This window comes from Arvicola amphibius, chromosome 3 (genome assembly GCF_903992535.2).
Source record: "Arvicola amphibius chromosome 3, mArvAmp1.2, whole genome shotgun sequence".
In the NCBI taxonomy this organism is placed as follows: Eukaryota; Metazoa; Chordata; class Mammalia; order Rodentia; family Cricetidae; genus Arvicola; species Arvicola amphibius.
In genome coordinates this window covers 23,446,809-23,463,567 of record NC_052049.1, presented here as the reverse complement: position 1 = coordinate 23,463,567, position 16,759 = coordinate 23,446,809, and the positions used below count along the sequence as shown (strand labels likewise).

The following is a 16,759-nucleotide window of genomic DNA, read 5'->3' as shown; positions in this document are numbered from 1 at the left end:
CTCCTCCTTTCCCATCTCCTCCCTGGCTATAAATTAAGCGTTTTCTTCTTCACTAGGCACTCCTGCATGCATACCCTTTTAGATGGACCTTGCGGAGGACCTAGCTGTTAGATCCCAGTTTAACAAGAGCCAATTCCATTTTCTACCCTCCCATTTGGCACGTGGCCTATAACCTTCATCACCAGATCCACCTGGGAAAGAAAGGATATCGGTTTTGCAGGAGCCAGGTGATCCCCAAAGTATAGTAGAGCACGACCAGAGCTCCCAGGATTTCCTTTTTCTCCTTGTCTGGGGTCATGTTTCGCTTCCAGGTCAGGAGCGTGCCCCTGGCTGACTCGGCGTGTTTCTTGGCCTGAAATGGGAGGCCTGAGGAAAGTTAGAGAGGTGTCAAAGAAGTTAGGGAATGGCAAGAAAAAAAAAAAAAACAATACATAACGCATGACCCAGTAAAGGTATTCCTCAAAGAGCAGAAGGCAGACAATGTGGTTGTCAGTTATGATTCTTAATCTAGTGAATCACAGTATTTGGAGTGTTTAGACAGCACAGACCCCCATTTCTAACCTAGGCCTAGTAAGCTGGACTCTCTAGAAGAACAGGCCCAGGAAGTGCTATTTTGAACTCCACAGATGATCTTTATGCAGCCTCCCTGGCACTGACCTGTGGACCTCAGTTTAGAAATCCCTAACTGAGAAGGGCGGGAGCTGAGCAACCCCTCCAAAATGTTGTTGCAAATGCATGTGACCTTTTCAACTTGCAAGCTTCTCCATCTGCCATCCGAGTAGCAAATGATACTCATTATGAAAGCTGCCCCTTACCAAGTACATGGAGACATACGGGGCTAGCTTTCAGCTTTCTGGAAAATACATTCTATAAATATAAGGGGTTAGGAATGTAATTACTTCCATCTGAGGTTTCTTTTTGTCCAATCCAAGATGAAGCTGGTCATACTAATTGGTCACACACACACACACACACACACACACACACACACACCAATTCTAAGTGCAGTGAGGCTCCTCACTAGGGAAATGCAGGGAATGCCAAGTCCCAGCTAGACAGAACTGGCGGGGGTTTCCTCTTGTTTTCTTAAAAAAAAAATTGGTGTTCCCAAGAACTTATCCAAGCTATTTGTCCTTTTAACAGAGGTAGAAGGCAGACTTAAGAACACTGCCTGTTGGATTACTGCCTCATCATCGACCCTGGGAAAAGAAAAGGGCCAGATACCACCCTGTTCCACTCTATGGAAAACTAGAAGCATCGCTCACTTTCGGCCCTCTCTGCAGGCATCTAGGGCTGGCAACCATGGTCATTCCTGCCAAGTAGGCCTTTTGAGCTCTGAATCCTCACTTCACACCACTGGCTTGTTCCTATTCTGCTTTGCCTTTGTCCTTCGAGCATGGTTTCATAGCCGATGGCACCCGCAGCCCTCATATGTTCTAAATGAGCAAGTCCTTATTGAGTTGCAACAATAAAAGGAACAAAGGCTTCACTGGAAGGCTCTGGGCTCTGAATCTGATCCTGAACCCAACTAGTCCCCGAAGAGCTTAGCTGAAGACAGAAGTGGGCTCTGTGAAGAGGGGGCTTGGTTCTAAGTTCACAGACTGATGAGGCTCTCAACCTGCCCTGTACAAATTCCAGGGCCATGCTTTCAGCTTCTAGGAGCTACTGGCTTACAAGTGCAGAGGTGAGAAACAAGAGTCACACTTAAAACAGCAATAGGTCTTCAATGGTGACCAAACACTGTTATTTCCCCTAGGGCTGTTAATTCAGGGTATCTGAGGCCTACACCTGGAGAAATAGACTTAGTAAAAATTTTATTTCCAAGATAGGGTCTTACTTTGTAGCTCTGACTGTCCTGGAACTCATGATGTAGACCAGGCTGACCACAGTCTCCCAGGGATCCTCTTGCCTCTGCTAGGAACAGAGGTGTGCACCGCTATGCCTGACTATGCCTGGCTAGCATTAGTAAAATCCTCTTATTTTTATGGGCTACTCTCGGTCTTGAAGAGTTACTGAGCATCCCCATAGCAACATAACCTTCCTGGATGGGTGAACTGGAAGCAAAGCAAGTACCACAGAGGAACCTGCTCTGAGCATCCCCAGAGCTTCCCAGGCCTGCCTGCCCCTGTGCTGGTGCCTGCCTGTCTGTGACATCTCCGAGAGGAACTCTCTCCCAGCAGGCTCATTTGCCAGTTAATTTACAGCTGTCTCTACACTCCTGTGTCTCCAGTGAAAACATTGAGTACAATGGGGCTTAAGGAAACCGAGCAGGGTTTGGAACCACCACACTTCAAGGTAGGCACTGAAGGGGGAAAGTATTGCTTTTGTAGCCTTTCCCATCTGGGTGGAGTGCGTATATACCTGTGGTCATGTAAGATGTCACCATGTGTTGGGACCAACACTTCAGTGCTATGTTTAGCCTGTTCTTTTTTCCTTATAACTATTTATAGTAATATATAATGCAGGACCTTTGTAATGGATGACATAAATGAAAAGTGCCTGAGCGCTTCTAGGGAAACGGGAACTGACTCTCAGGGCTTGGGAGACAACTTCTTTAGAGAAATGTTTTCCAACCTTTCCAAGTATGGAAGAGCTCCGTGTATGTCTGGAGTAGCCAAACAGTTTCCTGTTTTTCTGATAGCAATTATTTTTATGGCACATACTTGATGTGGGATGTCCTTCTGTATAAGTGTTGCTTTTATTGGTTGATGAATAAAGCTTTTCAGCCAATGGCTTAGAAGAGTAAAGCCAGGTGGGAAATCTGAACATATATATGTGTGTGTGTGTGTGTGTGTGTGTGTGTGTGTGTGTGTGTGTATATATATATATATATATATAGAGAGAGAGAGAGAGAGGAGACAGAATCAGGGAGATGCCATGTAGATGCCAAAGGAGAAAGATACTAAAACCTTTCCGGTAAGTCACAGCCTCGTGGCGATACACAGATTAGTAGAAATGGATTAATTTAATAAGAGCTAGGTAGGAATACGCCTAAGCCATTGGCCAAGCAATGTTGTAATTAATATAGTTTCTGTGTGGGATTATTCTGGTCTGGTCTGGGTGGCCGAGAAACAAAGGTGCAGTCTCTGTTTACACATACTATTTAAGAAAGTGCATTATAAAATGTCCTCTGACATCACTATCAGTGACACTCTGAAGTGACTCGGCATTTTTAATTGAAAAATACTTTCTTTTACGTAAAAGAGAAAATTCTGCACATGTGCATACACATGAGACTTTTCCCAGGTCACACCTGACACTAAAATCCAGGACTTCAACCCCAGTGGCTGCTCACTCACCTTCCTTCCCTATCCTCACACCACCACCCCTATCAATGTGCACCTATGCTACATAAATGAGGTAAGGTTAGGGTAGCATCAAAGCCTGCAGGAGCCTGAGCCAGTAGTTACAGGTAAGTCCCGATGAACTATACAATGGATTCAAACTTGTCCAGTAAGCATACTAATTACTTTGTTTTAGTGTGGGCAGTTATTCTCTGATATCTCTTTCCTCCCCCATCTCTGTCTCTGTCTCTCTCCTCCCCACCTCCTTGGTGTTTTGAGACAGGGTGTCACCATGTAGCCCTAGCTGTCCTGACTTGTTCTGTAGACCTTGAACTCAGGGATCTGACTGTCTCTGCTTCTTGGTTACTGGGATTAAAGGTGTGTGCCACAAGGCCTGGCCTCTAGTGTCTCTTAACTTGACTCAGGCCAGAGGAAATCTGTTCAGAGTGAGCCAGTCTTTTGAGGTCACTATTGTCAATTAGTCATCTTTCACATTTTAGAAGCTATTATGGAACAAAAGACCAAGGTCAAGGGTCAGATTTCCTTAGAAGTCTTGGCACAACCACATACTACGATCTATGTGGCCCTGAACAAATTATTTAGTTTACCTGTGCCTCAAGATTTATCTTCCTAAAATATGCTAATGAAAACACCATCCATCTTACTTTGGGTTGCAGGATAAATTTAATTCATTAGAAAATATTAGGTGGTACTGGAAGAGAGTCTGGATATGTATTAACCACTATTGTTCCCAGAGTCATTTTCTCTTATTGAGTAATTTATTACATCTGTCTTAACTTTGAGCATTTTTCAGCTAAGACTCTCCCAAATGCAAGCTCACTTTAAGCTGGAGTTGTGCTTCCTGCAGGCTAAATAGTCGGTGGGAGCTTTTGTTTGTTTGTTGTTTGTTAAGCTTCGTTTTCAGTCACCCTCAGCTGTGTCTGTACCAGTTTTTATTTTTCCAATCAGAGAAAACAGGGCTTAGGACTTTTACTTCTTCTGGTTTTGTAACACAATGGAGCTATAAATACCTGGACAGTTCTCAGTTACAACAAACTGACTGGTTAATTTACTGTCTCACTAATAATCAGCAAAATAGCAGGAAACTTCCTCTCCACCTACCACATGCTCCTTCCTGTGCACTTGGGGGCAGTTTATTATCATGAGCCAAATGCCCTGGTGTTCTCTGCCTGCCCTTCCTTACTGCCATGTCATCAAGCCCTTTAGAATTACCCTTCAGGGCAGTTGGAAAGAGAGCACCACCTCTGGCATCATTAGCTTTATCTCCCCTAGCAACAGCCACCTATACATTCTGCTCTAGCAAAGGTTCATGCTCCCTTATAGACCCCATTCCACCCTCTAGTCCACCAACTGAACAACTGGGGTTTCACTATGTAGTCCAGAATAACCTTGATTTAATGATTCTCTTGTCCTAGTCTCCCAAGTGTGTGTCACCACACCCAGCTATCCCATTTTTAAAAATGCTTCCTGTGATGGTTTGAATAAGAATGGCCTCCACAGACTCACACATTTGAATGCTAGGTCCTCAAAAGGTGGCATGACTTGTGAGGGATTAAGAGGTATGACCTTATTGGAGTAGCCATGTCATTGCTGGAGAAAGTATGTCACTAGGGTTGGGCTTTGGGCTTTCAAATGCCCAAACCATTCCCAGTATCTCTCTCTTCTTGCTGTCTATGGACAGGTGTAGTCTCTCAGCTCCATCTCCAGCAGCATATCTTCCTGCATGCCTTCATGCTCTTTGCCATAATGACAATAGACTAAACCAATAGAACTGTAAGCAAGCCCCAATTAAATGCTTTCCTTTATAAGAGTTGCCATGGTCACAGTATCTCTTCACATGAATAGAAACCCTAACTAAGGCACTTCTAATGATCTTTCTCAACTTGCTCCTTCCTCTCTGCCTAAAATATAATTGTATCTCCTTCTTTTGTAAAACAAGATGTCTCTTTTTTGACATTTTTAGCTATCCTTCCTATCTTCCTTCATCTCTTTCAATATCTAGCATGCATAGCATGTAGTCCAGCTAGGCATGGTGGCACACACCTGTCATTTCAGTGCTCAGAAGACTTAGGCAGAAGGATTATGGGTCTGAGCATATCCTGGTCTACAAAATGAAGCACTGTCTCAAAGGTAATCAAACTAAACCAAAACAAGAGAATGTACAGTGTAATCATTGGTCTCTGTTCCTTGAACTTAACTCTGGAAACTGTCTTCTGCTGGAACCCCTGTGGGGTAACTGTTCGGAGGATTCCAAAAACCTAACAAATATGTCAAGCCACAATTTCTTACTCTCCACATTGCTGCAGCACTAAATACCCTTATCTACTTGATTGTTTCTAACTTATTCTTTGCTAAGTAAGTCTTTCCCAAAGTCTTTATTTCCACCCATCACCTCATGGTGCTACACGGATTACTAAATATGGGTTAAAGCAAGATATGAGAATTGGCCAACAAGAGGCTGAAACTAATGGGCCAGGCAGTGTTTAAAAGAATACTGTTTCTGTGTAATTATTTTGGGTAAAGCTAGCCAGGTGGCGGGATGCAGCCCCGCCATTCCTTCTACAAGTTTTATTCTACTGCACTCAAAAGCCTGCACTCAGACAGGCCTGGAAGTGCACAACTTCAATCCCCACAGTGAGAGGCAGACAAGTTTCTGAGTCTGAAGCTAGCCAGGGTTCTATAGTGAGGTCCTATCTCACAAACAAACAAATAATAACCAAAACCCTTCCACTCAATAATTCCAGTTCTCCTGTCATGATCTAGTCATCAATGAAAAAGGCATCTTAGGGGTCAAATTCATCTTTGAGAATTCACCTTTTCTTCTGGGGTAGGCAGAGAAAACAAATGTCCTGTAGCCCAGGCTGGCCTTGAACTTGTTCTGTGGTTTGGTTTCTAGCTTGTGATTCTACTGCTGCTCCAGCTTCCTGGCTGTTGTAGGTCACATACCTGTGCTGCTGTGCCCTCCTCTCTAATGAGCATTTTAGGATAGATTATTTATTTCTATGATTGAAAAGCTAAAATTAAGCCAGCACTTGGCAGGTGGAGACTGGAGGATCAGCAGTTCAACAAAATCCTTAACTACATGGTAAGTTGGAGGCAAGCCTGGGCTGCATAATACAACATCTTAAAAGAAAAAAAAAGAAAGAAAGAAAAGCTAAAGCCAGATGGAATGACAAACCTTGAGGCCTCATTTCCAATCTGGTTCACTATCATTGCAAGCACCCTCTATTGTCCTTATCTTATCATATATTTTGTCTATTCCCCTCTTATTTATGCAGGAAGAACTGGATTCTAATGCTGCACCTCACTGTGATTCTCTTTCCCCTAAAGATGCACTCAGATATTTCCCTGATAGTACACAGAGGTCCTGCATGCTCTTTCATGAATCATTTCCCCTTTGTATGAATGCGCTTGTTCTCCATTGATGGATTGTTTGCTGTTTCTTTCAGTATCATAGCCAATTTCCAAATAGCTTTATCCATATGTTATAAGTGTGTATTTAGGAAAGATTCCTGGGGATGCGGCTTGGTTTTAAAACAGCCCTTCCTTCATAGATCCCTGAACCTGAATCCTACTTTTTTATCCATTTATTTAGTTTTAGCTTTGGTACTAGATCCAGATAACTCAGAGAGCTTCCATCCAACTATCACTGAGAGATTAGTTTTGCTAAAGGGATGCTTTGATATTTTCAGCAGCCTACTGGAAAATTTCCAGCAACCTTCCTTGCTGTACTGTATCAGTACAGGGCCCTTGGCCCATATTTAAAAGCCATGCTGTTATCTGCCCAGCACAGCCTCCTTTCCAAGTTCATCTTCCTAGTCTAAACCATGGATAGATAGGGTATCTCACTCACTCTAAACAGATGCTACACACAAAACCATGGCTAGATAGGGTACCCCCTGCAGTCTAAACAGATGCTGAACACAAAACCATGGCTAGATAGGGTACGCCCTACAGTCTAAACAGATGCTGCCCACCAAACCATGACTAGATAGGGTATCCCTTGCAGTCTAAACAGATGCTGCACACCAAACCATGACTAGATAGGGTACCCCCTGCAGTCTAAACAGATGCTGCACACCAAACCATGACTAGATAGGGTACCCCCTGCAGTCTAAACAGATGCTGCGCATTGGCCACTTAAGCCTTCACCTCTGCCCCTATCTTTCATTAGAATCTTACCTCCCAACAAAGTTCTTTTCTACCAACCACACCCTATTCTTGAATGTGTGTGCACGCACACACACATACACACATGCACACACATGCGCACACGTACACACCATCTACCCGTTGCTGCCTCAGCTAGGAATGGCTTCACTCAACCTTTCCAAGGGTATTTACTTAAATCAGTTGCAGACCTCTGACCTTAAGCACCTGCTCCCAAGAGTCTCCAGGTTGCTCTCTTCATACAAGAGGTTCTAAGTTCGTTGAGGGTGCATGCACATTATACTCCCAGTGTGCCCCTTCTGATGTTTCTTTTGCATGCAAAAATTTCTCATGAAATACTAACTGAAGGGCTGTGTATTGAGAAAAAAATCAGGCTTTGGGCTTGACACCCATATTCCCATGTAGGAAGGGACACAGAGGGAAATGAGAAAAGCAGGTCTGATGTCTATAAACATGCACACGTGCAGCCAGGCATGAACACACACATGGATGTCCCTCTCCTTCCCCACAACAGGCTGGTTCATATATTCCAACCATCTGTCCATTTTAAAAGCAGTTACAGGATTAATAGCAACAGAAGTAAGTAGAGCTCAGAGGACCCTTTAGCCCCCTTAATGGTCTACCATGTTGAAAGTCTTGTTGTTCTAATTCATGGGCCAACACTAGAAAGGGGGAGACTGGGTGAAGACTGTTACTGAACACTGAAGCACTGAAAGAAAGGTCATAATCAGTGTAGTCTAGAAAACCCTAGGTTGGGTGTCGGGGACTCATGTTTCAAGTCTAGGTTTCTAACTAGAAAATGCTCCCACCTGGAATCCCTTTTACAGATTTTTTTTCTCTTCTAGCCTCTTATCCCAAATGTGGTTTTCCACTCATGTAGCAGGCAGAACTGTGAATTTCAGAGAACAAGGCAGTTGACACCATCTTTTGTGGGATTACCTCCTGAACTATTTTGACTCAGCTTCCAATTGAATAGGAGGGGTAAACTCAGTCAGTTTGTGGCTGGCAGCGCGACGGGATATGGGACAAGCTTGTATAATCTGACTATGGTTCTCTTCCACCCGCACAATAAGAAACAGTCTCTAGTCTTACACTAAGTTCAGACAAATCTTCTGTTCCACTTCATATTGTCTATCTCCTCAAGTCTGAAGCCAGGCCAATGAGTCTTGGGTAGTGACTGTGAATCCGGGCTTTTCCAGGGCCCAGACAGAGTTCTCATCTGTAACAGGGACCCAACCGCCAACATTGGTCTCCAGCCTTGACCTTATCTGCCCTCTGACCACCAACTGCCACTACTGAGAGGAGGCCAGACTTCTTCTGGAAACCGTGTCCTCCCTTAACTTCCACAACACAGCCTTCCAGTTTCTTTACTGCCTCCTCTCCGGTTGCCCATTTCCAACACGCCTACTTTCTACTCTTTCTTCTGCCCTCTTTCCTCCTCCTTTTGCTTCCTTTTTCATGATCAAACATCCAATCCAAGGCCTCAACTTGGTACTCTGTACCGATTGCCCCCAAACTTGTGCTTTCCCAGCTGCGGATCTACTGTGTAGTTGCCGGCAACTCTAGTTTGCTCTCTGTTGCTGGATAAACATGACCGCAAGCACCCTGAGGAGGAAAGTCTCATGTGTCTTCCCACGAGGACTCTCACCATGTGGGTCTGAAGAGAGCCTGCAATGTACTGAATAAGGAGTTTTCCATAGGAAAAAACATAGTTCCCACTCACCTTGTTTCAGAATGCCTCAATCTGTTGAAGATATTCATTGTGCCCTCACTGAAAAGTTCTGAACTCAGAGCTTTTACTTGGGTTCCAGTGTTAACAAATGCATTCCAGCTTGTACCCCAGTACCAGAAAAGTCCTGGGTCAGCCTTCTGCATGAGCTGAGTGTTTTCACCTGGATGTCAGCTCCCCATTGCCCTGCTCTTTCTCACTGTGCCTTAGCGTCTTAGCCACAAACTAACACCTGCAGCCCTTTGAGGGATTTGTGAGTACTAAAATCCACTACCTTGTCAATAACTGTTGTCACCATCATCATCTTTATTACTAAGGTATACTGTCTCCTGCTCCCCCTTTCCCTTGATGAGTTGTGGCATGGAATTAGGTAGGGGCCCTCCCAGTCATCCAAGCCCCAAGGGAGGGCTCAGTTTGCCCACACCGGCTGGCTCAGCAAGACCTGGCTGGGGAAAGCAAGTACCTCTCAGAGTCAGGTAACCATAAGCCAGGTTGGCTAAAGCCTGTGCACACTTCCAGTGTTCGTTCCCAAAAATAATCCGAGAAAGGATGAAACACCGAATCAGCTCCTTGTTTGCTTTGATATTCTGCAGAGAGGGAAAAAAGGCAGTTTAGGGAAGGAAGAAAGTCTGGGCCCCTCACTAGAGGGTAGGACTACATGGGCCATTCTGTTTCATCACTGAGTCTGGTTGGCTCCCCCTTACACATATATCCTAAAACCAAGCTTTTCTCGTTTCCGCTTTGAGTTCGTCGTGTCTCAGCCACCCCCGGCTTCATGTGGCTGGACAGTAACCCTCCTGACTGCTGCCTCTCTTGTCCGCCACACTCTCTCTTCTCTCTGTCAGCCAGAGAGCTTCCTTTAGCACTTGTCAGGGAAAGCTTTCACCACAAATAGAGAGAGTGGGGTAAACAGCATCATTAGCTTCCTGTTTCCTGCCATTGCCACTCCTACTCAAGCCTATATTCCCCATACCTTCTCCTTCTGTAACACTGAAGAAAATCTAGATTATTTCATCTATTAGTAATCTCGTGGTTTAGAAACAACCACAAAATCATTATCACCAAAGCATTAGCAGTGATTTCTTAATATCAAATAGAGTAATAAACCCAATGTTTTGAAGGGATTTTGTTTGTTTCTTTGTTTTGTTTTTTGAGACTGGGTTCCTCTGTGTAACTTTGGAGGCTGTCCTGGAACTCACTATGTAGACCAGGCTGGCTTCAAACTTACAGAGATCTCCCTGCCTCTGCCTCCCGAGTGCGGGGATTAAAGGCATGTTTTATTATTTGGTGTTTTGAGACAGAGTCTTGCTATATAGCTCAGGCTGGTCTTAAATTTATGATCCTCCTGTCTCTGCCTCACGAGTGTTGAGTGGAGCCATGCCCAGGTTATCTTAAAAAAAAAAAAAGAAAGAAAAGAAGCAAACAAAACAAAATGACGAACCAAACAAAAACTTGTAGGCACAACTACTTTGTAAGTCTAGCATGCTCTTCTGTCAGAAGTTAATATTTGCTTGCCTTGTTTCCTGACGTTAGCACACGTTTTCCACCATTGCTCCCTCATATGTTAGCTGGAATACTTCTCTGAATTGAAATTCCTCAGGGCTGGTGAGATGGCTGAGTAGACTAAGGCATTCGCTGCCTAAAACTGCAAACCTGGTGATCTAAGGCTCAATCCCCGGATCCCACGTAAAGCTGGAAAGAATTGCCTCCACAACGCTGCCCTCTCATCGCTATATGTGCTCTGACGGATCCCACGTAAAGCTGGAAAGAATTGCCTCCACAACGCTGCCCTCTCATCGCTATATGTGCTCTGACGGATCCCACGTAAAGCTGGAAAGAATTGCCTCCACAACGCTGTCCTCTCATCGCTATATGTGCTCTGACGCAGGCACAGGTGCACAGACACACAGTCGTCAAGAATGATAAACAGAAATTTCCCCCACCTACTTTTTTTGGCTGCCCAGTGGAACAGTTTGTAATGAAAAGGCAGGCTACATGATCATTCTTTCTCTTTGCCTACCCACTTTCAGAATAACAAGCTTGCTCGTGGGCTTCCTCCAATGGCAAGCAAGTACGTTATCATAATTATTATAAGCTTACATGCTCTTAAACATTTTGTGTGGCAACATAATCTTTTAAGAGTATAATTAGCTTATGTTACTGCCCTGCATATATAAATCATCCTTTCTATTTTTAAGGAAATCCAAAGTCTTTTACCATATAGCCTCCACACGCTCAGTATGACCGTACACCACTGATCACTTCCTTAATTTCCTACCCCTTTCCATTCTCACCTTTCTTTCACTGCTGCAAGCATACTACCCAGCTGACCCCAAACAGGGCAAATGAGCTTCCACTGTGGGCTCCCCTGCCTGAGATGCTCTTGTGAGTACTTGGGTCTCTCGCTTCACTTTTATTGTGTTCACCTCAGAGGCCGTTCTTGGCTATTGTCCTAAAATAACCTGTTCCTTACCTGCTTTATTTTTAATTCATGGTACCCCCATCTGATATTGTTGTTGGTTTACTATCTGCCTCCCCAAATAGACTCTAACTTCCTTAAGAAGTATATTCCTGCCAGGTGTGATGGCTCATACCTTTAATCTCAGCACTCAGGTGGCAGAGGTGGGTAGATCTCCGTGAGTTAGGGACCAGCCTGGTCTATACAGTGAGATCCAGGACATCCAGAGCTATACAGTGAGACCCTGTATTAAAACAACCAGAAAGAGAGGGGTTTTTCCCCTCTCATTCACTATTACATGACTGTACACAGAGAAGGTATATTTACAGCATCCAATGAATGGACCATCTCTTGTAATAAGTATAACAATAAGGTAAGAGAGGGAGATCGGCAGAGAGCTCTAGAAGTCCACAAACCACTCATTTGTGTTGTCATGCATTTCGGTGACTTTACATAGTCATTCAGTGGCTACAGTGGTCATCAACTCCAGACATTAATTTTTAGGTGAAGCCAAAATAGCCCTTTAAGGAATCAAGAGCTAAAGTTCTAGCCAATCTGTGATGTGTGCTGGCTACACTGCTTTGGGGAGGGTCAACCAAATCCCAGCTCCCTTTCCTGAGATTTGGAAACTTGTACCATCTACCTTAAAGAGTTATTGCAAGCAGACAACTAGTTCATGTTCACATGATCCAAATTTGTTAAGAGTCATCTAGTTATATCCTTCTTAAAATACAGTAACCCTTCATATGGATCCACAGACTGCCTCTTTCCAACTCCTTCATTTCCTACATCAGCCAGGTACTTTTGCTTCTTCTGATGCAAGCCACAAGCAAGGGACATCTCCCCATACTTTAAGAATATCCGGTCAGCATTTTGGAGAGTTCATCAAGGGATAACCATAATAAACATTAAGCTCTATTATGAGTATAAAACCAAGTACCAGGAAACCTGCCAGCAGGAGGAGTCCAGAGCCCTGAGTCGGGCTGGCTAAACCTCAACAGTTTGTATCACTCTTATACTCCTTGTCCTAGAGAAGAAGAGACAACCAGCATGGGCTTTAGAAACCACCCCACCACTTTTGCTTATAGTAGTATCCTGTCCTTTAAGGCTGTGATTATTAGACTGAGTGACATTTAACTCTTAAGATGTAAATATTTTCATTATCTAAACTGGACAAAGAGTTTCAAACCATGAGACCTCTACTGGTTATGCTGCTTAGTCTACTGTCCACTTGACAGCAGCCTAGAGTCGACTGAGAAGAGTGACTTTGATCTGAGGAACTACTCAGATCAGATTGACTTCTTGTCTATGAATTGTTGTCTTGACTATTAATTGGTGTAGGAGGGTTCTGACCCTTTTCTATGGTCAGAAAAGCCCTAGGCAGGCAGGTCTGGGCTACATAAGAAAGCTAGCTGGGCATGGACCAGAAAGAGCAAGCTAGAGAGCATCTTTTCTCCATGGTTCCTGCCTGTGACCCTGCATGAGTTCCTGCCATGGCTTCCCTCAGTGATGGACTGTTACCGGGAAGCATAAACCAAATAAACCCTTTGATCTCCAAGTCGCTTTTGGTCATGCTGCTTATTGCAGCCACAGAAAGCAGAGAAGCACACTTGCACTGTGTGGAAGATGCTACTTTGCTTATATAAACGATATTTCCAGAATACATGTGTGAACTGAGGAATCCAGGTTGTGATGGTTGTTCACTGAAGTTCTCGAGACAGTTTGTGGAGGCAGATGTACAGATACCCATTAGAGAAGTAACAGCAGTGTTTGCCTCTAGGGTCCTTCTCAATCTTGCCTGAGCCCTCTTCCCACTTTCCTCACATGTACTTTAGAATCATTTTCTCTTGGCCACACATGACCAGAAGTCAGTGTATGAACTTCTCTGTTGATAAACCACAATCTGGGAGCAGGCTGGTGGCCCTGTCCTAATAAGGAAAGTCAGTGTCAAGATCTTAGATTTTGAACCCTTTTGTTTATACACCTGTTCAGAGACCAGAATTCCCAAGTCCTTAACTTAACCATATAAATACGTTCACCTTCATCTGGATGCTAATACGTTCACCTTCATCTGGATGTGAATCTCTGCTGCTTCCTGTTTCTTGTTCTTTGGTTTATGTCTGTGATGTGGGATTCCCTTCTGTATGCTTTGAATACCATTATTGAAAAAAGAAACTGCCTTGGCTTGTTGATAGGGCAGAACTTAGGTAGCTGGGGAAAACTAAACTGAATGCTGGGAGAAAGAAAGGCCGAGTGAGAGAGAAGCCATGTAGCCCCACCAGAAACAGACGCCGAAACTTAATGGTAAGCTACAACTTCATGGTGATACACAGATTAATGGAAATGGGTTAAATTAAGCTAGAGCTAATGGGCTGAGCAGTGATTTAAATAAAATTTTTGTGTGATTATTTTGGGTCTGAGTGGCCAGGAAACAAACTAGGGGCCCCTTACAACATGTCTGATTCTACTGTGATCATGACATCCTACCTATATCAATCATCTGCTTGACTGCTGCTGTTCTTGGCCTTTTGCTTTACCATCCTGACCCTCTTCTTACCCAAGGATTATCTTGAAACCTTGATATAAGGCATAAGAGACTTGTTAAGATAAGGCTAAACAAACAGCAATTGGGTATGACAAACACCCAATGTTTTAGTTATAATTTTGGTTAAAAGTTAAAAGTACGAGCCCTCTGTGAGGAACAGAATGAAATGGGCAGAGAATTGAAGGGTAGACTGGCTCCCCAAACCTGCTCTGCTAAAGACTCTTCAAGTTCCAACACACAATGGTTTCCTCGCATGCTTCTTTCTATAGTAAAGGCAGGCAATCTCATGTTAGGCGCACACTTTTGAATTGCAACCCAAACCCAGTAAATATTTTGTTTGTTTTACCATTTTTTCCTTAATTAGCTGATCATATTTCCTCTGGGACTCAGCCAGCTTCTGTTTCGGAAAAGACATACAATCAGCAGTCACACCTTCTTTCTCAACCATAGAGTCTTCTTCAGTCTCTCTACACTGACAAGCGGCAAACAACTCATCTGTACACTGTGTGGGGTTTCTGGTTTGCTGTGACCTGTGGGCATAAGGTGGGCATGGATCAGGATTCTCAAAAAGACACCACAGAAGGCTAAAATATCCACAGCTGGAGGGGATGACCTTGCTTTCTTCTTAGTTAAGGTTTCTATTGCTATGAATAGACACCATAACCACAGAAGCTCTTATAAAAGAAAGTGTTTAGTTGGGGTTGGCTTAGAATTTCAGAGGTTTAGTCTAATATTGTTATGGTGGCATGCAGGCAGCTACGGTCCTGGAGAAGGAGCTGAGAGTTCTACAATTTGATCTAGAGGCAGCAGAATAGATCCCTACATTAGGCCTAGCTTGATCATATAAGACTTCAAAGTCCACCTCTGCAGTAACACATTTCTTCCAACAAGGCCATACCTACGCCAACAAGGCCACATCCTTCTAACCATGCCACTTTCAATAGGCCAAGCATTCAAATGCATGAGTCTAGGGGGAGCCATTCCTATGCAAACCACCATATTTTCTAAGTTCAATTTTAAATAAAGATATACAGTAAACTCACACTACTCTCAGAATCCAGCATGTATGCAGCAATGCCGTAGCTCAAAGTAAGCATCTGGCAAGCTTGCCACCTTGCATTAGAGTTTGTCACCTTGCATTAGAGTCACATTTATTCTGTTTGTAAACTGTGTAACCCTGAGTAAGTGTTCTTCAAATGATTTCTCTGTGAATGCGGGTTGATGTGAATGTCTGCCTAATGCAGTTAGAAGGACTAAAGGAGCTGATACTCCTGAGTCACTGTACACAGTGAGCAGCATTTTGCAAGCACTTCCTTAATGTCTGCTATTATTACTGCTGTTGGCCCCATGGCTTGGTTTCTTCCTACAGGATGAGTATTGAGTTGGAAGACCTTGAAAGTCCTCAAATTTAGATCCAAACCAGGAAAAGGAAAGGATATAATGAAACAGGGGACACGAAATAACATTTTGAGGCTAGGCTAACTTCACAGTTCCTCTTTCATAAGTCTCAAAAACCTCAATGTATAATTTGTCATTAATTAAAGAGAATGCTGTAGTGGCAGTTGTACAGTCGCAGGAGTCAGGGGAAGCTGCGATGGTCACGTGGGTGCTTCACTAAGAGAAGGCAGCCAACCACAGGCTGGGTCAAGTGCAGAGTAAGAAGCGAGTGCCTCTTTTGCTGTCTTAGAGACCATTGCGGTTAGAAAGAAGCAAGTTGAGAATTCTCCCCACAAACACCACAGACCCATTAGCAGACAATATAGATAAATCTCTAACTTCAAGGCTGAGAGCAAGTTTGAAAGAGGTAACTGGAAGTTGTTCATAGAGAAAAGAGATACACGTATCCTAACATCACCAGAAAAATGAATCAAAACGATCTACAATAAACAGAATTCTGACATCTTAAGAGCAATGACAATTAATTAGCAATGTCTCCCATGAGGATCATCTTCATATTCACAAGGGTTTTTTGGGTTCCAACCAATGCAAACTTTTTAAAATAAAGTTTACCTTTCTTAAAGAGTTGTAGTATATCATGCCTATAATGCCAGGAGGCTCAAGCAGAAGATTTATGAGTTCAAGGCCAATATGGGCGCAAAAATGATTTAAAATAAGAAGAAATACTATCCTTTCACACTGACTACTCGGGAAATATACATTTGTTGTTCTTTATAATAGGGAATTTAGAAAGTCAGAACAGGAAAATAGATGTCAAGTTTTATCTTATAGACCAAGTTTGAAAAATTATATTAAACCCACTCAGAGTAGTCTCCCAAATAACATACCCAAAGGCAGGCAGGCATGCCGGGTCATTTGGATAGAGGAGCATTTCTTCAGGCCAGGGAAGAAAGCCCTTCCCACAGATGAGCGTGCTTTGAGTAAACCAAGAGAAAGGCTGGTGATCTGGTGTGGCTGGAAAGCAAGTGACAAACTGGGTTTTTATCTATCTGCTGAATGCTATACTTTTTCTCAGGTCACAGCATGGCCATCTCCTAGGAATTTCCTCCCAGAAGAAGTGATCCAGACACTCCAACTCTTTTTATATGTGTATA

General features: G+C 43.5%; 1 protein-coding gene across 1 annotated transcript in view; it reads right to left on the bottom strand.

Moving 5' to 3' along the window:
* Nucleotides 1-16,759, bottom strand: part of Ttc23l (tetratricopeptide repeat domain 23 like) — a 52,431-nt gene that overhangs the window by 30,872 nt on the left and 4,800 nt on the right. Inside the window, exons 2-4 of the mRNA XM_038323994.1 lie at nucleotides 14,554-14,737; nucleotides 9,668-9,791; nucleotides 210-366 (exon numbers count right to left, since the gene is read on the bottom strand). Of these exons, the coding sequence (XP_038179922.1) occupies nucleotides 210-366; nucleotides 9,668-9,791; nucleotides 14,554-14,737 (465 nt within the window). The remainder of the gene's footprint in view (nucleotides 1-209; nucleotides 367-9,667; nucleotides 9,792-14,553; nucleotides 14,738-16,759) is intronic.